Source organism: Chelmon rostratus, chromosome 16, assembly GCF_017976325.1.
Source record: "Chelmon rostratus isolate fCheRos1 chromosome 16, fCheRos1.pri, whole genome shotgun sequence".
NCBI lineage: Eukaryota > Metazoa > Chordata > Actinopteri > Chaetodontiformes > Chaetodontidae > Chelmon > Chelmon rostratus.
In genome coordinates, this window is record NC_055673.1 from 22,346,345 (window position 1) to 22,368,064 (window position 21,720).

A 21,720-nucleotide genomic window follows, 5' to 3' on the forward strand; every position below is an offset into this window, starting at 1 on the left:
AAGAGGCACGCGTCCAGCGGCAGCGTCAAGTTCCCGCTAAATGTTCACGATAATCCCGGAAAGAAGACTATTGAACCCTGCAAAGTAAAGCGTCAAACCTCTATTCACGACTCAAGACGTTGATGCATATATTTACTGATATTTACCCCTCAGTTGGCCGGTCCCTCGACATTAAATGTTTTTTTGACCGCAATTTAGACATTTTAATTTGAAAATTGTTTGAAAATTTACAATTTCTGTACAATTCCCAAGCAATATTTTGAACAAACAGCACACTGTGCTCCATCGTATATGTATATTGTATTTATTCTTGTTATTTTGTTGCATTTGTGTCTATATTGCAGTCATTAAAAAAAACTACCTCTAAATATACTTTGTAGTTACTTTTGTGTATATGGTGTTGAGTAACTTTTATTCTTCTTTTCATTATTTTTGCAGCCTATGCTCAGTTTAAAGGTCGCATGCTATGCTGTACTAATATTTGCTTTTGCTGCTCGGACACTTCAGTGATCCAGCATTTAACAGTAAAACATATCTTACCTCGTCTTATCGTATCTTATCAATATCATATTGCCGCCTCCGATTGTCTGTGCTTTTATTTTTAAAATGATGACCGGAAGTTTGATTTCTCTTCATTGCGGGAGGTTTGACACTGGTGCGTCCAGGCGGCGGAGGCACACACACATAGGCTGTGCACACACACAAAGAAAGGTATCAAATACTAAATATTTATATTACAGCGCGTAATATTGTGACAGTTTATGTAATGTATGTCTTTTAGAGGATTTCTGGACTACAAATGTACCCGTGCTGTCGTCAAAGGAGAATTCAGGAGCCGGTCCATCCTGTGACTGGCTGCACTGAGATCAGCTGCATGTCGACGGATATAGCTTTAAAAATGCGAGGAAAACCTTAAAGTGAATGGCGTGTCGTCTTTGTTTTGAGCGTCGTCATGTGGCTCGAGCGCGTTCGAAGCGGTGTGACAGCGCCGTGGCAGCACGCGGACTTCCTGAGGTGAAAGTTTGATTCGGCTGGAAATTGTTGAGGTGGAGTGTCGGGGCTCCCCGCCGACTGCGACATCGCCCCGTCGATGTGTTTCTGCCCCTCCGCTCCGACCTGTTCGCCTCCGGCGAGCGCAGAGGTCTCGCGTGTCGCGTTTCGCTCCGTGGTGTCAGGCACAAGTAGGCCTTTAGCCGAACTATTCCACCAAATCATTTCCTTTGTCGCAGCCCGACAAGGCTAAAAATAACGCCCGGCTGCAAACGTTAGCCGAGGTCACAATTCGGCGTTGCGAAAGAGGAAAACGCTCCGCCGATAAGCACGATAAGTTCCTCAGTAACGTCCACACAGGAGCGATTTAAACTGATGGATCCAGTTAACCCGGGTCAACGCCGAGTCCAGGCCTGCTATTTCAAACGACGGAAGTCCGTGACTGCACCGTGGGATTCATAGTTGCGATCGATAGCCTTGATGTGCGCTGTTCTAGTATGATGAAAACGTCGTGCAAGATTTCTTTTAAAAAACACGAAATTTAAACTTTAAGCGCTTAACAGCACGAGTTTGTGCTTCAGGAATCGTAATGTGGGATTGTGAAGGAATTGTACGGACCCTCTGTTGAATTCGGCGTACAGTTGTGCCATCAGACAGCTGGGCATTTTAATAAATCTTCATCTAATTTAGGTTCACACAAGTCACCGCTGCTCACAGGTATTGTGAAAAAAGCAGCAAGAGGAACTGCAGCTTTATTGAAGTGTGTGTTTATTGGTGTGTTAGATGCATGCAGTTTTTTTGAGTGCAACCTGAACTTTATAACAAGCTGTCATTTGCTCTTAAGCAAGGCACACCAGTTAAATGCTGTGTTTTTTTAAATGGGGTTTGCTGTGGAGTTCAGATTATTTATGACAAAGGTGGTTTGGCTTGTCTACCTTTTCTAAACCTTACCTTTCTGTTTGTCCCCCAGGCTCGGTATGTCGGATGAAGATTCCCGTGCCAGCACCAGCTCTTCCTCCTCTTCATCCTCAACTCATCATCATCATCAGCAGCAGCAGCAGGACGCAATCCCCTCAAAGAAACGAGAAAGCAAAGCCAGCATGAGCAAGACCTCCAAACTCCTCTCTACTAGTGCTAAAAGGTGAGCTCCCTCGCGGCTGCCGTCGGGGATGTGGTGCAGGGGCGCCCGGCCTTTTTATGCTGGTGACAGTTTCACAGCTGCATTTTATCCCAGATGTGCTGCCACTTATTTCCAGGAGTGATGTTCAGTCTGTTTAAGGAGCGTTATTCTCTCAGCAGCTGAAAACAACAGTGACGGTGTCAGCTGAGGCCCAGATACATAGAGAAAAGACCTCACATCACTCATCCGAAACAGGACGAGTGTTCTGTTTTCGGTCTTCTAGTTTCAAACATTACGAGTTGTCGAGTGTCCTGTCTTGTGTCTGTCATTTCACTAATTGAGAGGTGTGTTTCTTTTGAGAAATTTGTGCCAAAAAAAGGCTTTTCATGACTCTCGAAGCTTGTAGATTGACACAGAGGAAAGTTCTTTTGCTGCAAAGCAGCTTTTTCTCATTTCCATCAGGCCTCCCCTGCCTTCTATCCAGGCTTTGAGTTTGGATTTACAGTGTGTGATCAGAGCTTAGCTTTTGATGCATGGCTTTTATTTGCTTTTGCAGAATTCAGAAGGAATTGGCTGACATTACATTGGATCCACCGCCAAACTGCAGGTAAGTGAATGAGTGTGCGGCATCGCATCCTGCGGAATTATCAACGTGTCATTAGAAACATCTGGGTCGTTGACACGTGCGTGTTTCAGTGGCGGCGTGGTTGTTTTGGAAATGAGGATATTTAGTCTCTTATGAGAAATTAATGCAAGTAGTCCATCATGTGGGCGTCTGGAATGTGAAAGTTGAAAAGCTCCTTGCGTCTTTATGCCTGAATGTGTTTTCTGTTTGCAGGTCTTAAGACCTTTCAGGTGGTTTACCCTTCATCGCGAGGTTATCTCTTTCTTTTGTATTGCTCTTTTCACATTTCAGCTGAATATTACTGTTGGGACTGAGAGTTCAACCTGAATACTTCATTGATGCTGAGTGAAATGTGTCTGTGGCAAATGTAAAGTACTGAAGCAGGCACTGAGTGTCTGAGTTCCTGATTACAGTTAAATGAGATTTTAGACCATTATGTATTATTATGCTGTCAGGTCAGGTAGACAGCTTGGTAACTGTAAGTGTGGGACAAAGACGGCTTGTGGTCAGAATTGTTAAGCGCCTTCAGTCAGTTAGTTCATCACAGAGGTCATCGGCCTCATATCAAGCTATTTAGCTGTTCTGAATAAATCTAACAGTGCTTTTAAATGCTATGATTATATGAGAAGATTATTGAGTGAGATCGAGTATAACAATGATGTCGTATCTAATGTTCCAGTGAGTTCAGTTAGTAACTGTTTGCACAGAAAACTAGCCACGCACGTAAAAGTTGATGTTCTGGCTTGAACTCTGGAAGGACCTCGATGTCAAACAGCTGCGTCTTGTTATCTGATTCTGTTCATGTAGAAAAAAAAATGTGACTGTGTTTGGTTCCAACTCTTTCATACAATATACATCACAAACACAGAGCTGGAATATTAGCCCAAAAAATGCTAATTAAATATGAACTTCAGATGGTTCACCTCTGGTTGTTGTTGCAGTCTGCACCTTGTCCTCGCTGTGTATACACGTTCAGCCCAGGTTAGCTTGCCTAGAAAACACATCTACGAATGAAACAATTTTTTTGTTTGCCGAATGTCGCCAGTTTGACCTGGCTTTCAAACGAGCTCAGCAGGTTTAGACGCGTGTCCTGAAATTGAATTCTCGCCCTGTGTTACACGTGCTGGAGCTACTACAAGATCCCTGCTATCACTTGCACAATGCACCTGAGACGCAGAGCTGAGTCTCTGTTTGTTGTGCACATCCTGGTCGGATGAATCGTGTTGTGTCATTGAAGTGAAGCTGTTGCAATGTTGTGTTGACACAGTCTTGCTACAACAAGGATCCAGTACAGAGTCACGGGTGGGAGAGAGGCGTCCAGTGTTCAGGACAAGCAGAGACAAAAGGAAGGCTTGATGTCCCTTGTGGACCGTTTTCTAACAGTCCAGGTGTCTTGAAGCAGGTGTGTTGCTGACTGTGTGCAGTAAAGTTGGTGAGGTGTGTGTTTGTGTGTGTGAACTGCAGGTCATGATGTGGAGACTATAAAGGCGAGCTGATTGCATGGCACTGAGCTCAAAGCCAGGAGGTACGCAGCCGAGACCCAAAACAAGCTTTTAGACCATGAACCCTGACTACACAGGAGCTGTTCCACTCAACACTGTGTGTGTGCGTGCGTGCGTGTGTGCGATAAATCTCAACCTTTGGAACATTTGCACTGTAACTGTACCCCCAACCCCCCATGGTGTCCCAGATGAACCCCTCACACTGAGCCCTTCTGGAAGCTCTGACGGCTTAGTGAGAAAAAGGATTTGATGAATGCAGGACTGTTGACATTAGATCTTGTTGTGACGCTCTGTTTTGCACAAGGGGAAACAGTTTGACTTGATAATCTTATTCAGACTTAAATCGCTGCACACAGACTGTCACTCGTATGTTCGATAAAACAGTCGGTCACAGCGAGCACAGATTCTGCTTTTCACTCACAGAGATAAGGGATGTGTATACGAGACAGTGGGGACGGTCAGAGTCAAGTGTCTTTTTTCCCCACACATTTGTTTGATAGATTTACAGATGTCAAAAAGTTACATTTCAAGTATAAAGTACAACATGTATGAAGAATTCAGTACAAATACTTCAACAATGCAGTGAAAGAGGACACAAAACAAACACGTCAGACGGCGATCAGCAATAAAAGACAAATCCAGAATTGGCATGACAAAAAAAGTGTGAGTCAAGTTTCCATCAGTCAGTGGAGACATGTCAAATCAAGTCTTCATAAACAGCCAGGAAGTTTTTCCTCTGACCATTAATAACGACGCCACATTTCAACGTTCCTTTCAAAGCCGTTCATTTTTTGCATCGCTGAGATCAAAGTCTTTCAGTGCGCAGCAACACACCTTAACAGTTAAACGCAGTCAGGGCGTGTGGCCGCCTTACGTGTTTGTTATTGTCCTCGGAGTCAGAACTCGAGACTTAAACATATTTTGGATTAATCTGTGGCTGAGTGCCACGCACAGGGCAGGGAAGTCAGAGTATTAACTCATTGTTGGTCCTCTCATGAGATCTGTTGAGTGTCAGAATAAACTCCACTCGTATTCTACAAGTCAAGTCCAAGTCACATGACCACAGCTGCAGAGAACTGTGTGCGCTGTAGCTCTTGTGAACGCTGCCACGGATCGGCTTTTTGAGGCATCTCTGCGGTTGATTCTGAGGCACCTGAGTTCTAGAGACGCAGTTCTCACCTGTCCGAATGAAGTAAAGAAGGAAATGCCTCAGGGTTGACATAAACGTCTCCAGACGTGTGTGGTGTGACCGCGCCCAGAGCGTTTTGTCCCTCTTCCTCACCAGCAGCGTGGAGAAAGGCCTCATCACTTCATTCTGCTCTGTTCCACTTGATGAAAAACTCTATTTAGCGCCACGTGCAGAAAGGGGATTTTTTTTTGGTGGATCTTGGTTCCCTCTGCTTCATTTAGCTCAGAATCTGCTCATTAGAGTGTGAGTGGAGCTGGCCAGCTACGCCTCGCAGATGCTGTTTAATGGATTACACACCGATGAGTCAGTCGGCCGTCGTCTCGTTTCTCTGGAGGTTGTTCCGGGCCCCGTCGCTCTTAAAATGGACACTGGCGGATGAAGAAAAGGCTTCTCCTGACTAGTTTCTCTTATCAGCAGCGTCCCTCTCATAGCAAACACAGTTTTATGAGCATTATAGGGCAGAGTCTTTCATCTGTCGTTCATCAGAATCTAATTATACTCCACGCAGGGAACGCCGAGCAGACCCTCTTTTATTTTTCTACTGCCTCGTTGCCACTCAAGTGTGAACTGCAGACATCACAGGCCTGCCCCCCCCAGCCTCCCCATGTTGCTTTTATTCACCGTGTTTTATCCCTTTTTCCTCTCGTCCAGCTATTTTATTTATTGCTTGCTTCCTGACTCTCGCACTTTGCTCTCCCTTCCTTCCACTCCGCTTCTATTCTCTTTCACAGTCGTTCTCTATATCTGCTCTTAAGATGCCGCCCTCGGGTGTCAGACAGATTCCTGACATTCCAGGGTCGGAGCTCATGACAGCTAAGGAAAGTTAGACGCTGTGTACAGTAGGGTAATTGGTGCTAAGCAGGGCTGGACAGACACGGTGGCTTAAAGAGAGTTAATATTTTTAGCTTGAACCATTTGGAAATCACTTAATGTTTTCACTGTGTGTGTGTGTGTGGAGTGTGTGTGGAGTGTGTCTGCCAGGCCTGGTGTGAGCCATCTGAGCTGCATGTGATCCCTCGCTGATGTTAGCAGCAGCGTCTCCACACACACCTCTGCAGTGTGCTACCAGCTTGCACGTTCGACAGCACTGAGGTTTTCTCAACAGCTTCTTCATATCTATAAAAAGCCTCGTCCCTGGGGAGGAAGTGGCTGGCCTGTACACCGTTGTTGCTTCGGAAAGCGGCGCTGAGCTCTGAGCCGCCGCCGCCGCCGCTGCAAAGATGGAAGTTTAAAGAAGCTTCCCCTCTGCGCGCCAGGCTCGAGTCGGGCAGCGAGGGGAAGTAGGTGTTTCACTTTATCTCCCGTTGGCCACAGGTGGAGCCGAGAATCAAACTCGACACTGACATGTGCGCATGGAACAAAATGTTTTTCTGTTTGTCAAATTTCAGCTAAACTGTGATTGGGATATTCGTGATCTTGAGATAGATGACCTGATGACCTTCCCTCTAGCGCCACCCTCAGGACAGAGTTCACATTGCAGAATAGCAAAAATTGTCAGAAGGGGGTTAGTCCGGTCTTTGCAGTGGGCTGCAGTGAACAGGGCAGCCACTAGATGCTGCTGACGAGGCTTTAAATTTAAAGTTTTTGCTTTACTTGTGTGAAGATTTGCCTGATGTCATAACAGCTAAATGTTATGAACATGAATTTGATCGTTTTTATATAGCATTTTGCCTGCATTTGCATTTGCAAGTTTCTTACTGACGTCCTGATATTGATTTTATGTTTCACTCGGCTCTAATAATAACAGCAGAATGTATTGGGCTGGAATGTGACGCTTTGTTTCAGTGGAGGAATACAAATGCTAACATACGAGATTCATCCCGCACTGTCCTCATAAAGCACCGAGAGAACATTTACGGGCTGATTGCCGTTGTATTAAATTGGCGAGGTGGGAGGGGGTGAGTGCGTGGCGCTGCTGCATGGAGTCTCTTCAGCACTCAAGAGAAGTGGAGTCATTATATTGTCTCAGTCAGGCAGCTTATTACAGTGTTTCTCCTTGTCATCATAATACCACTGCAAGCAGACAGCGGTGATTGAAAATGAAGCCCAGCGTGTCCTGATGGAAGTGTGTATATGAAGAGACGAGACTCGCCGCGGCGGATCCAGAGTGAAGACGCCTTGAAATAACACAACGTGTCGAGGTGGAGAAAAATAGATTCATTGAAACGTGAGTGATAGCAGGAGCGTGCTCAGTTCAGAGGGAAGCTTATGAAGAGAAAGACCAGCTGCAGGTTGTCCTTTCATGATCATTTGTGAGGCTTTTACACTGAAAGTCACTGACATTCTCATTATTTCAAAGTTCAATTGTATTTCTCTGCAGTGATGATGTCACAGTGTCTGTGTGTGCAGATATTAAAACTGAACGACACACCACCTCAGCTCCAGCAGCCTCATGCTGCATTCACACTATATCCAAAGAACGGGGTTCACGCATTATTCCAACATGCTTCACCAGAGGAATTTGTTGTCTTTTTTTTGTGGTTCTTTCTGGCCTGTGGCAGACAGAGCAGCCGTCAAAGCTCCCTTTATCTCCAACATGGGACTGCAAGTCAGAGGCTGACCTGTTTCTTCCCATTCGGCAGCTCATGGCTACAGTGTGAATGATGGAGACGTGATTGCGGCATTCAGCCGGCCAGTGTTACGGCGTGACTTCGTACGCTGCCCCATGTCGTGATTCGAGTCACACAACTATGGCTTGCTGTGGCTTTTAGTTTTGACAGTCAGCATTTGTTCAGATAACATCATGAAAAGCAATAGCTAAGGAGAATCAGCGTGTTGACTGTTCTGCAGGGACAGACATCTAAAAACGGCTAATGGCTCATATCTGATGCTATCTGAGTGGGTCTTTTTGAAAAATGCAGGATAAAAGCATTGAAACAATGTTTGAAAGCTGTCCAAGACTTCATTCTCCTGCCAGTAGTGGACCATAAAAGTTGACTTTGCATATCCTTGCGAGCCGCCTCTCAGTTGTCAGCTCAGCCAGCGCCATGGAGAACGCCTCAGAGGTTTCAAGGCTTTGACAGTGTTTCCACATGCACAGTAGGCCTGCATCAAAAACTGCTTCATCTCCTTTTGATACCGTTCATAATATGCGCAATAGCTGTTTGCAAAAAGTGAGGAGAAAATTAGTTTCCATTCTGAATGAATTCAGATGCTCAGCCTTCATGTAAAACTGTAGTACCCTGTTTGTACTCGTACCACGTCTTTGTATGTCAGGTACCTTTAAGGTCTGCGTGTTGGAGCTCATTGTGGCTGCTGCAGACTGAACGCGTTCATCCGCTGTTCTCCTCTGCTGCGCTGCAGTCGTCTGTTTTGGGTAAACCGCCGTGTGCCTGTTTGAAAGGTTAAAGGCTCAGAAAAAACAGAAACGGCTGAAATGTCAGCACTCTCCTCGCAGCGTGTGTGTACACAGAGGCCGCAGAAGAAGGCCCCCTGACATTGAAGTGAATGACAACAGTGATAGCGTGGCACATTACTGGCTCGCACAAAGCACTGGGTAGACTTTGTGTGCGTCGGGGGCAGGTGCGGAGGAAGCCCAGGCTCTCTCTGTGGCTCGTTTGTGCATGTGAGACGCCTCTGTTGTCAGGCGAAAGAAACCTCGCTTTGGTCGATTCAGTGGGAAATTATACAATATCTATTCTTGGTGCAACAGCGGGTCCTGACTGAGGTCTTGTGGTGTGAACCGGTATATTAGCAGGTCTGGGCTCCCCTGCAGGAATGCTGGTAACACAGTGTAAATGAACTGCGTTCCTCTCAGGGACGTGTGGTATTTTTTTATACCAGGGGGTGTTTCTCCTCAGTTATTTTCAGATCTAGATAGCACACCCTGGCTGTTCCCTCAAATCCGGGGGAATAAATCATCTTGTTTTGTACTCTGGGCATTAAAAGAAGTCTACTGAGACTGTCCTGTTGCTTACAGTATGTCCAGTGTAGGAGTAGACCTTTGACCTTTTTCACTGTTTTGTATAACATGACCTTTGCATTAATTTTCAACATCTCCCTGTTTATGCTGAGCACTAGCAGCTAAGTATCGCTCAGCACAGCGTAGCATGGAGCAAGTATAGTATCTGACAGTCCACGGAGGACTAAAGCTGCATTATATGGAGAAAGTGTGCACTGTGTGTGTTCACAGGCTGGATTAGGCCCCAAGGCTCCATGTTCACCGTGTGACAGATAGTTTGTGGTCATTTGTAGAATTGGAAATGGGTTTGGTATCATTGGATGCACATCTAAAACAACATGAACCAAGGTGATGAAGGCCTTTAGGTGACAGCTACAGTCTTTGCTTCTCGTGTGTAAAAATCTGGTTTGAAGACCTTTTACTATTTCAGCTCTGAATTTACATGATGCATATTCCAAAATCATTTTGTGCCCAATCAAATTATCACAATTGCTAACTAACAATTGCACACATTGTTTTCATGAGCCACTACTTCATTGATTCATCATCTGCAAAACATGAAGCATATGGTGAAAAATGCCCATCACAACTTTTAATGGCTGCTTTTGTCTAACAGTGCGGTTTTTCCTGATAAATAACGGGTCTGTGGGGCCTCTGGTGGGTTTGTCTGGCCCTGCTGAAGGCTGCAAGGCTTGTAGGTAACCCTTAAAGCAGCTGTATTCTAAAGATGTACATCTTCTGACTTTCTGGAATCTGTTGGAAACAGCGAGCGATGTGGACTTAATCACATCTCAAGATCCCATAAAGGAGAGTGAGAGCCACAGTGCGAGCTCTGTAATGTGGACTGCTCTGACGTCTTGGCCGCTCGTTATCTGCTGAACTTCATGTGGCAGTGACGGTAAATGTTCTACATTTACATCTGCAGGCCCACTGAGGACATGGAGATGGTTTAGGTGTCTGTGCTAGCAGTGATTTGAACTGCTCAGCTGTGGGAGCAGTCTAAAGACTGGAAAAAAACCTGTGAACATGTCTTTTTTTTTCTGGACTGCTCTAGAGGTTTAGATTCCTGACGGTGGTACTTTTTCTGTTGAGGACGTGTCTCTGCTCTCCCTCTCAGTCCTGATAAAGACGGGCAGCGTGGAGCGTCTGCTTCACAAAGTGAGATTATTGTCTGACATTTACCTCAGCTGTCGTTACTCTGAACAGACAGCATACAGAAGCTTCTTATTACACAAGCACTGTGCAGAGTAACTGCCTATGTGCTCAGAATCAGACTCATGCACTGCATCTGAATAATGAATTATTGTATGTTTATTTAAAATCTGTGTCTAAATCCTGTATAATGCTGTACACTGCATGTTGAATGTCCTCAGTGAAACAAGTCTTTTATTTTTGTCCGACAAACATCCTTTAAGAGCTTTACTCGTGTAGAAATGAAATGACAAACTGTGGAAGTGTAGTTGGGAGCGCTTCATCAGGCAGTCAATTATGTGAAAACATCTCCACCATTAAACGCTAACAGAAGCTGCTGTTGACTCACTGCGTCGCTGCTGTTGAATCAAGGCTCTTGTGAAGCGGCTGTAGTCGTCAGCTTTATCACCACGGGCAAATAAAGTCCCGATGATCTTTTTCTTTTCATCACTTCCCACTCTGTTGGCATAATGACGCTCATTGGCGACTGCGCTCAATTGTTTTAATGAATTACCAATAAGATGACACAGAATAGATTTCTGACTGGAAAACACTAGAAGAATAGTGATTATATAGACATTTGACTCATTTAGCAGATGTTGGGTGCAACAGCAGAATAGGCTTCAGTACATGGAAGATAAAACTTCAAGGCTGAGGTCAAAGGTGGAAGGTGAGGGTCGTCTGTATACCAGTGCTATGATTTCATGCCTTTATCAGCCAGTGGAGGCTGTACTGGACGTTTTTGGTCTGAGGCAGCAGGAGAAGTCTTAAGACCAGGAGGGAGCAGCAAGCATGCAGACTGAGGACGATTAAAGCTCTGTGAGGGTGGAGGCTGGTCCGGTGAGGCCCAGAGGGAGGTGCATGAATCCAGATGGAAGACGGCTCACACCTGAACACAGAGCGGAGCTTTAGACTGGAGACTTTGACTGCAGGCAGCTCGGACTCGTCTGATGTGAGACTCGAGTTACCTGAGACCAAAACGCTGAGTAAACTTAGGCGTGACCCATAAATATTCCAAAATGCAATATTTGGCTCTTTTTCCCTTTTGGAGCTGTGCCAAACTGTCATGAATTATTAATAACATAACCAGGATGCACGCAAAGTCTCCATAATGCACACTTTCAGCCGCAGCTGCTGAAAATTAGAATTCGGCCTTTCATTAAAAGACGTCTTCACACGAGGAGCTTCCTCTCGTCGTATCCAGCATAGGGCCTGTCTGCCTGCACGCCGCGGCGATCATCGTGAAGTCATTATTAACTTATTTATGTGGTACTTCCTGCTTTTAGTTAGCCCTTTTGTTTTTGTTAAATATTTAAGATTAATATTAGTATAGTTTCATCTGCCCTGTTTTAAACAAAATATGGGGGGTGCACTTTCTGCATTTGATAAAAATATCATGTAATGTTTTTGTAAAATGCTCATGCAGCTTAATGATGACTGATCTTCACTGCTGCTGAAAAGGCGGTTTGAAAGTATCTGGCAGTAACACGCTGGGTGTAACGATGCGTGCAGCTTGTAAACACACAGCCAGCGTACAGCCCACTCCTCAGTGTGACCATTAACTGTTTCTACTGGAGTTGGAGCTTGTTAGTAAAGTTGAATACAGCACAACACTGCATATACAGTTTACATGGACTTCGTCCATCATGACACATTAATCTCTGTCATGTTAGCAACAAGTCTGATGTTTCCATCTTATAAAATCCTATAAATATGATCCTTCTGACATCTAAGACCAACAACATGAGTTTGGTTCCTTGTGATTTATGCTGCAATTAAAATTTTAAGTGAACTGAACTTATACTGGATAGTTAGATTAGTTGTGATGTTAAACTGGCAATAGACAAGTTTTTTGCTTTAGTGTATTGTTATGAAGTAAATGTTGATTGTTGTTGAGAATAATGACCATCAGCATTCAGTCTGGGTCCCTGTAAGCGTCACTTTCACTGTTCACTTCTGTCAGCCGGAGGATACGATCTCCCAGGAAAATGACTGGTGATCCAGTCAGGCTGCCGCTGTTTCTGTCTGCTTTCATGTCTCCATCATATGAATGAATGAACTTCTCCCCCTCCACCCCGACTCCAACAGCTGCTGTAGTTGTTTTCACGAAGAAAATCTCAGACTATGTTATTACTTCTTATAGAATTATGACAATCTGACTTCACCTCTTCAGTGAACACCTTCTTTCTTCTCTCTTACTCCCACTGATTGTTTCTTCATGGACATTTGGAAACAAATGCAGTGTGTCCTGTGCTGTTAGTAGCTGTTCAGCTCTGAAAACAAAGCGATCCGCTTGTCTTTGCAGCAGCAGAGGAAACAGTTGGAACCACTTGGTAATGCTTGGGGGTTTAAAAAGTTGTCTGTTTCCGCTTTAACTGCAAAAAATAAACTTGAAATTAAGTTGAGATTAAATGAATTCATTCAACAACTGTTATACTGACGAGCTGCTAGTTAAGCTTGACTTTCAGTTTTCCACCAGTCACAGTTTCAAGTCTGATCCCTAACGTCTGCTGCTCCTGACTTGTGTGTTTCTAACATGGCATACAACCCCGACTCCAAACAAGCTGGAATGCTGTCTAAAACATAAATCAAACAGAATGTGATCATTTGTTAATCCTTTTTGAGATTAACTAAATTGAAAACAGTACAAAGACAACAATGTTTGTCTTTCTAAATCTCTACTTAGAAATAGGAATCAGTCCCACAGTCACATAAGTGAAATTTTGTGGTTAAGTCGGATGATTGCAGATGCTTCCATCTGTGAATGACACTGTCTGGTTTTGTATCATCCAACTGTTAATCAAGAATAAATGTTTCCTGTGTGCTGACAGCGCCGGTCCTAAAGGAGACAACATCTATGAGTGGAGATCGACCATCCTGGGCCCTCCAGGCTCCGTGTACGAGGGAGGAGTGTTTTTCCTGGACATCGCCTTCACGCCAGACTACCCCTTCAAACCACCCAAGGTGAATTCTGCATGGTTGTTAGCATCCAGCAAAGCCTTTTCTGTAAGCCATAGCACAGATGGCTGTATTTCCAAGGATAGCCATTTTCATATTTTCCACTAGAGGGCACCCTTGCGCTTTAAAACACGGCTTAATGAAATCAGCAGCTCCTACTTCAATCTTAATTCCCTGGGCCTCTCTAATACCTTTGATAACTCAGTGCTGATACTTGTAAGTCTCTCCTTGTTAAGGAGCAGCTGTCACAACCAAACTGCATTCAAAAAATGTAGGAATTTTCTCTGACCCACCAACAAATATGACCTGATTGCTTTTCTAAATCATTTTCAGAAAGTGATTTACAAACTATACCTACTGTAAGGCAATCGTGCATTACAGTTATAAAGTTCCCATTATTTAGATTTGACCAGATACTACAAACACAGAGCAGAGCAACATGAGTAATACTCAACAAGACAAGAGGCACTATCATATTGGATTTTTTTTCTGTGGAGTTTAGTGTGTAAAAGAAAAGAAATAGGGGGAAAAGTTGTTGAATACAGGGTGTGTGTCTAGGTGACGTTCCGTACGAGGATCTACCACTGTAACATCAACAGTCAGGGGGTGATCTGTCTGGACATCCTGAAGGACAACTGGAGTCCTGCCCTCACCATCTCCAAGGTCCTACTGTCCATCTGCTCCCTGCTCACTGACTGCAACCCTGGTGAGAGCTGAGACACACACACACACACACACACACACACACACACACACACACACACACACACACACACACACACACACACACACACACACACACACAGTCTCTGTCTTGTTGATGCTAAGCTGTAACTTGCCAGTGATCAGAACTATTCATACAGTGAGTCCAACATGTCCACAGTGTGTTGTGGCAAATCAGCCTTTTTTTAATATTCTACACCGTCCAGCTGTGATTAGTCTGTTCACATTAGTGACACTGATGAGCACATTGAATTTATGTAGAATTAAACATGTTTACTTTTTGCACCTGATAGCCTGCCAGCCAAACCCAAACCTTGCTTATGTTATCCCTGCTCTCTTCTGTCTTACTGCTCCAGCTCAGAACCTTGACTAACAGGTGAACTGGCATCACTGGGCTCAATGGGCAGCTCTCTCTGCTGCCACTGCCTTCAGGCTCACTACGCTCAGACAGTCAGCGGTGTTGACAGGCTTTCAGTGTAGTGAAAACATAATGACCACCCATAGCTAGTCATTTGAATGGGTCCCAGGGAAATTGAGTAAATCCCCAAAAAATGTGCAACTTGACAGATTGTTGCGTTAAACTCGTGTTTGGTGTTATATAGTTACATGGGATTATGTTCAAAATTCAACAAACAAATTCTGAAAACTTCATTTACAAAACAACGTCAGTATCTAGGGCTCTCCAATGAAAGTCAATGAGCCAAATCATCAGTGTGAGACCCCTCAGTCGATAGTTGGTTTGTTTTTCCTCAGTCTTTTGGTGTGCATGACAATAACAGGATAAAACAAACCTAGATGCACAGGGATAACATCAAAATGCTGGGCTGACAGCACCGTCAGCAGCCCGGCAGGAGAGACGGCACTAAGAATGTAACTGAACTATGAGCAGGATGCGAACTATTACTCTCTCTCACTGAGTGTTTTTGATGCCTCGTAAGTCTCACAGGTGAAACACAGACTCATGTAGGCTAGTGTACTGTAGGAATGTAGTGAGGTGTTGAACTGGGGACAAAAAAAACAACAAACAGTCAAATCTTTGTATTAAACAGCCAAATCCAAATTTGACTGGCAAAATTCAGGTGCAGCCACAGAGCTGGGATTTCTCCCCGTGCTCTCGATCTTGAGTTCACTTTATCTCGGAATGATTCGGTCCTTTGTTCAATGCTTCCTTTGTTTACCCGCCACCATGCCTGCTAGGCTGATCAAACTCACCCACTTCACAGATTCACCTGCATTCGGCTGTTGGCAGGTGCTGATCTCCAACCCTGGCTGTGCCAATATGAAATATGTTCTTTCATTTTTACAAATGTATTTTTCATCTGCAAATATGACACCTTTGACTTACAAGGAAGCTTAAAAGTTTTTGAAAAAGTAAATAATAAATAAATTGCTGCATTACATGGGGTCAGATATGGGGTTTGCATTGATGGCAGTGAGTCAGTATTTTTCCTTAAAGCTCAGCAGTAGCTCCACTTTGACCTTGGATGTCAGAGGAGAGTCCATAAAACTCTCATGTCCAGCTGTACATTAATTACAGGATTCAGTTCATTAAATCTCCTCCTGACTCCATCTTATATTACAGAGTTTTCTAGTCTTATATCTCCAGATTAAGCTTCTCTGTTATGTGCTCACACTGCCTGAAGTAAAGCCTTTAGGGAATATATATTTTATAGGATTTACTGCAGCACCGTGGCTCTTTAAGTCATCCTCTTATTTTAGCTGAAGGTTTCTTTCATATTACAGTATCTGACTTTGGAACTTCCACACAAATGACTGTGGGAGATGGGAGAGATGCCTTCAGTATCTTTTAGTAGGCCATTGTGGATAGAAATAGAAAAAAAAAATGAATAAATGAGCTAAACTGGTTTTATGTCACTTTGGGATTTTTTTGCAACAGTTTGATGAATTACCTTTCATGATTCATGTGTTTGTAGTTTGAGGTCATAAGATTGGCCACATTGGCCACACCCCCAACCAGTAGTAGCTGTTAAATTGCTCATCAGACTCCATTTAGAAAATCAGTAATTTTACCTCACAGATCACCATAAAACACACCTCATTAAAACTCGACATAAGCAAAATAAAACTCAGCAAAACCATCTTGTCTTTCCACTCAACAGTTACCAACTCAGGTTTGGTTGGGACAAACCCTTAATTCTCCAAGTTAGATGTGAAAAAATGCTGGCGCTTCATGCTGCTTTTCCCACTGAACTTTAGAAATGTATTCAGCATGATAATGAACTTTTTCCTTCGATCTGCCGAATAACTTAAATCCATGTCATGGAATAATTAGCTTGCTAGCTCTCCTGCTGCACTAACGACCTAAAACATGGAGCAAAACGTAAAACATGCTTTACATTGCAGTAATTTGATGGTCTGGTCTGCAGCTGAACACTTGGCTTTTGCAGCTCTGTGTGGGAAAACAAACCTGGAGAAGGACTGATGTGATGTTTCGTTGATCTGTCCGCAGCTGACCCTCTGGTCGGAAGCATCGCCACACAGTACACAACAAACAGACCTGAGCACGACAGGATAGCCAAACAGTGGACCAAACGCTACGCCACATAATCACCAGAGGAGCTGCTGGTTAGACGACTTAGGGGATGTGGGGGCGTCGACTCGGGGGGCGTGGCTCCCAGCGGAGGTGGGGCAGGTAGAGGGGCGGGTGGATTTTTATCTCGGAATTGAAGTCTTAACTCCTGACTTTTTGTTGTTTATTGTATTTTTTAAGTTATCTGCGGCCCAACTATAATCATATCCGGCAATAATGCATTTAGTGTTTTCTCTCTGAATTTTTAGCTTGTGCTTGAAGATGGACATTAATACTAAACTGCTAGAAGAAATGTGTCACAGCATGATTCCCAGTCAATTAAGTCAGTGTAAATTCTCACATGTATAAGTTCCAGTTGGTGTTTGCTTCCCTCTCCAAACTCCTGGTCTTTGAAAAGGTGTTTTACACATGTAGACATGTTTAGCTATGGATGGATATTGGTTGTGATTTGTGTTCTGTACTGATAAAAAGCTGTTCTGTTTCTCCCTTAAGAATTAAACATGACCAACTGAAGCGTCTGACTTTGTTCGATCGTTTGTTCAGCGAGCGTCATCAGGAACAACCACTAAAATAAACCTTTCAGAGGATTTAATATGAAGAAGCTACATTTTATTCAGTGCATCTTCAGACAGTTACAGAGCAGAGAATAATTTAGGGTTAGCATGAATACAGAGTGCAAGTCTTGATCTCACTAACTCTGTTCTACTAGCAGCACATGAAATGTTATTACTCTGAAACATTAAGGACAGGAAACAGCGCAGATCATCCTTCACATTGTTTCTCAATTTTCAAAAAGTCAAGGAATGTGGCTCATTAAAGTGACAAAAATAAATTAGTTGAAAAATAAATATTTCCTCTCAACACTGACGTTTCTACTGTTAGAAAGACGTACACACAGCTTTAACTAGCAGCCCTGTGTGATTACACAGGCTGGACGACGCAGGGATGCAACTAATGCCAGACAGACTTAAAGACTCTTACAAGTAAAAGCAGTACCATGAAGATTATTGCTGCCAGGCCATATTTGATATATGAGATGGACTGCACGAAGGCTAGCTGAGTCCTGCCAGGGGTCAAGGATTCATGCTGCATTCACATCAGATGGGAAATTACATTGCTACAAGATTCCTGTTTGAAAACACTGACAGAGTTTACAGGACAGTTTCAAATTTCTCAAGTCTGTTCTAGTACAACTATCACATGCCTGTATGCACACTGAAAGAGTCACAGGCTGCTACAATCATTCACCCTGTCCGTACCAGCCATAAGAGCTCCCTTCCCAGCGCAAATCACATTTCACATTCACCAAAGCTAACAGGCATCAACAGTATGAATCAGACAAGTGGACTGCAGATTCCTCTTTCACTGTAGTAGCTCTAGATTGGAATCTCTTTGAGACAGAGTAGGGATGATTACAACAACTAATAACTCTTTAAATCCGAATATGGGCCTGTGACTATTGTATTAATGTGAGATAGAGTAGAACTTATCATTTCACTTGGAATGCCATACACATTTCAGTTGAAGAGTGACAGTGAACAAAACACATTATTTCAAAATTCTAAAGTGTAAATCCGTAAGATCTGTGTCTGGGTTGTGTCAAATCTTTGGTACTAAAGTGCTTGCCCATGCTACGATGGATTGAAGGAAAAAAAAAGACTTGACTCGACACTAACGTGTCAAACACACTGTACAGAAAAGAGATGTTACAGATGTAGATTTGACACTTACGTTTGGTTTGCTGTGAAAGATAAACTACAACATGCATTCTGATTGGAGAAGTTAACACGTTGGGAAATGTACTTGTTTGCTTTCTTTCTGTAGGTGAGATGAGAAGATCAATGTCATGTCTGTGTGTTAAATACAGAGCTGGAGTAATGACATGATTAGCCTAGCTTAGCATAGAGACTGAAGGTAGAGAAAAAGCAAGCCTGGCCCTGTCAAAAGTTCAAAAATATGAGTAACAGCACCTCCAGAGCTCACTGTTCACAAGCGATCCAATTTAACTCAAATGAACAGAAATGCAAAAATGAACGGGAGGAGAGTGGCACAGTTTATCCATCTGCCCAGCACCCCTGTGCAACTATAGCTCAGATATATTCTTTGGTCTCTGTAACAGCATAGTGTTTACCAAACCTGGCAACCTCACTGGGATGACACTTCAGGAAGCTGCAAACCGTCACTGCACCTCATTAGTCCCTCTACATCCAACTATTTTTATTTCTGAGCGAAAAACAGCAGTAAGCAGCTTCACAGTGTCTTGTCATCACAGTGAGGTTGCCAGGTCTGGTCCCAATATGTCCATACAGAGATCAACACCAAAACCCTTACAATCATGAAATGTTGATTTCCGTGTGTGTACGCATTAAGCAAAAAGCTTTAGAGGTGTTGGTAGGCATAGTCTCTCCCTTCTCATAGTGCCAGGCAAGCTGCTTCCCCCTGCTGACAGTCTTAATGCTAAGCTAGGCTAACCGTGTTCTGACCCCAGCTCAGCACTTAACAGACAGATTGATATCCATCTTCCCACCTCGCTCTCAGAACGACAGCAAACAAGCATATTCCCCAAAATGCTGAACGAGTCCACTAAAACTATGTTGTCTCTGTATCTAACTGTATATTTACACAGAGGCAACCAAAGTCATGTTGCTAAGCTGAAGACCCTTGCCATGCTGTCCTGCTGGTTAGTCCAATATGAGGTGAATGCAGCCTGCTGACAGCAGCGCAGGGGAGCGAGGGGATCTTCAGAGTTTCAGATGTCGTTGGACGGGGTGCCTTTGCTTTTGCGCCCCGGCAGAGGGAAGGCAGACTTGCTCTGAGGCTGCGTGAGGCGGCTGGTCAGCTGGGTGAAGGGTTCGATGAGGGAGTTGCGTTCGGTGACGCTCACCTCCCACAGCTTCACCTTCTCGCCTCGCGCCCACTGCTGCGCCACCTCCTGGTCCACCTGACGGCGCTCCCGCAGGTCCGTCTTGTTCCCCAGCACGATGACGGTCACCTGAGAACACATCAGGCACACCTGAACCAAGTCCGATTTTTAAAGACGGTACACTATGCTCTTCACTGTATGGAGAAAACCATAGTAGACGATTGGCTCTAAGTCCTAAAAGAACATTAAATAGAAAATGTAGCGTAAGTATATGATCTCTGCTGCACACACATCCTCAGATCCTCAATCCGTTTTGGGACGACGCTGAGTAACACATTGCCTGCACAGACAAGAGAACAGCACATATTATGAATGGTAGTTAAAGCACACTTTGATCCAGCCACACCTCTTTTTTATCTCTGGACTTTTCTATTTCTTTCTTCAGAACGTCCACCTTCTTGAAAGACTCCAAGCTGTCGACGCTGTAGACGAGGACGAAGCCGTCTGCCACTGAGTAGTAGTGTTTGGGGAGGTCCTGTCCATCGTGGAGACCTTTGGTGTCATAAAGCCTCAGCTGTTCCTTCACGCCGCGGTCAGTTTCCACTGAGGCCACATACACATCCTCCTGGGTCTCGCTGGACTCAGAGCCTGGAAAATGTAAAGAAGGCACACCGGTTAAAAACACAAGAAACAAAGTGTAAAACAATAGAAGCAAACAGGCAAAGGCACAGGGTAAAAATAACAAAAACAATAAAACAAACAATTAAAAGCACACAGAACAAATACAATAAAACTAACAAATACGTGCGATTTAAAAGAAAAGAAAAGTAAATTCAAGTAAGCAAAGGCAAGCAGGTGGGTCTTTAACTTGGATTTGAGAGCAGTCAGGATTGTCTCACAGACTACATCTGCTGTCAGAGGAGGACTTTGAGGCCAGCAGGGAGGGTAAAGGTCAATCAGTTTTCAGCGCAAAGGAAAACCAGTGGAAATATTCGATGCTACTTACCGACGGTGTGATTTCCGTACAGCAGCTGCTCCAGTATGGCAGTTTTTCCAACTGCTGCCTGGCCACACACCACAACTTTACAGCCTTTTCCCATTTCGAGACTACAATGTACGAACACAAATCATCAGACTGATTAAAGTCTCACCTGGCATATGTTTGACGTGCTGTAACAACACAAACACGGACAGGAGCTCCGCTGAAAAAGCCCGAAACAACTCTGATTTGAAGTTATCTTTAGCGTTGCCTCAAAACAGCAGTGTTTTGGCTGTATAGCCTTGCTAGCTAACAGGCTAGCCGTAACAACTAGTCCTGCATAATGGAGATAAACCAATGACAATCCAGCTGGGAACCAATGTTTTGTAATTACCGGTATATTCGGGTTGAGTTCTTTACCTGAATCACGTGGATATTTAGCTGTCTATCAAGTCTTTAAATGTTGCATCACAACCGGAGCATCCATCCTGCTCCACTAGCGCTGACAAGGCTTAGTGTGTCACTGCGCATGCGCGACTGTTGGCGTTCAATAACACCAGAACCATAAAATAATACAACAACAATAAGAATAATCAATATAATAATGTTATTTAACAATTATAAGAATATAATCATTACAAAAATTTAAATATTATAATATATTAATTATAGTAGTATTCAACGGCACTTAACACAGAATATTGTATAATAGTTGTGGCATAATATTTCCATGTGCTGTGAATATTGTTAGTTATGCTGATGCTTACTATTATTCTTACTATACTTACAATTATTGTTGATTTACTATAATTGTATTTGTGAAATTACAAAGCAAACGAAGACTACATTTCCCATGAGTATTACACAGGAACTGCGTCACTGTCGTTTTCATAAGGCATGCTGGGTACTTACCCTCTCTCTTTCCGGCTGGTACGCCATCATGTAAGCGAGTATTTCTATGCTTTTGTACAAAACGCAATCCATTAAAATCATTATGTATATACTTTCATCTGTCTGTTTGACTCAGGACACTGTTCGGTGACTAATTAACGATCTATACAACTTGATTATTTTTGAACTAATATTGTTAAGAACAGTGATTATAGCTCTGTTTCTGGTGAGAAGCTG

General features: G+C 43.7%; 2 protein-coding genes across 3 annotated transcripts; one reads left to right on the forward strand and one right to left on the reverse strand.

Annotated features, from left to right (window-relative positions):
• The first annotated feature begins 636 nt into the window (after nt 1-636).
• ube2e1 (ubiquitin-conjugating enzyme E2E 1) lies at nt 637-17,287 on the forward strand. The gene is made up of 6 exons (XM_041955443.1): nt 637-711; nt 1,961-2,131; nt 2,667-2,717; nt 13,350-13,482; nt 14,035-14,182; nt 16,670-17,287. The coding sequence occupies exons 2-6, from the start codon at nt 1,968-1,970 to the stop codon at nt 16,765-16,767; spliced, it is 594 nt and encodes a 197-aa protein (XP_041811377.1). The 5' UTR covers nt 637-711; nt 1,961-1,967; the 3' UTR covers nt 16,768-17,287.
• A 63-nt stretch (nt 17,288-17,350) lies between these two features.
• Nucleotides 17,351-21,107, reverse strand: nkiras1 (NFKB inhibitor interacting Ras-like 1). 2 transcript variants are annotated; one of them, XM_041955444.1, is made up of 4 exons: nt 21,013-21,107; nt 20,620-20,720; nt 20,020-20,261; nt 17,351-19,742 (listed from the first exon to the last, which is right to left on the reverse strand). In XM_041955444.1, the coding sequence occupies exons 2-4, from the start codon at nt 20,711-20,713 to the stop codon at nt 19,500-19,502; spliced, it is 579 nt and encodes a 192-aa protein (XP_041811378.1). In that variant the 5' UTR covers nt 20,714-20,720; nt 21,013-21,107; the 3' UTR covers nt 17,351-19,499. The 2 variants fall into 2 exon arrangements, with proteins under 2 accessions (XP_041811378.1, XP_041811379.1); XM_041955445.1 differs by lacking the exon at nt 21,013-21,107 and having other exon boundaries at nt 20,620-20,722.
• Between the last annotated feature and the right edge of the window lie 613 nt (nt 21,108-21,720).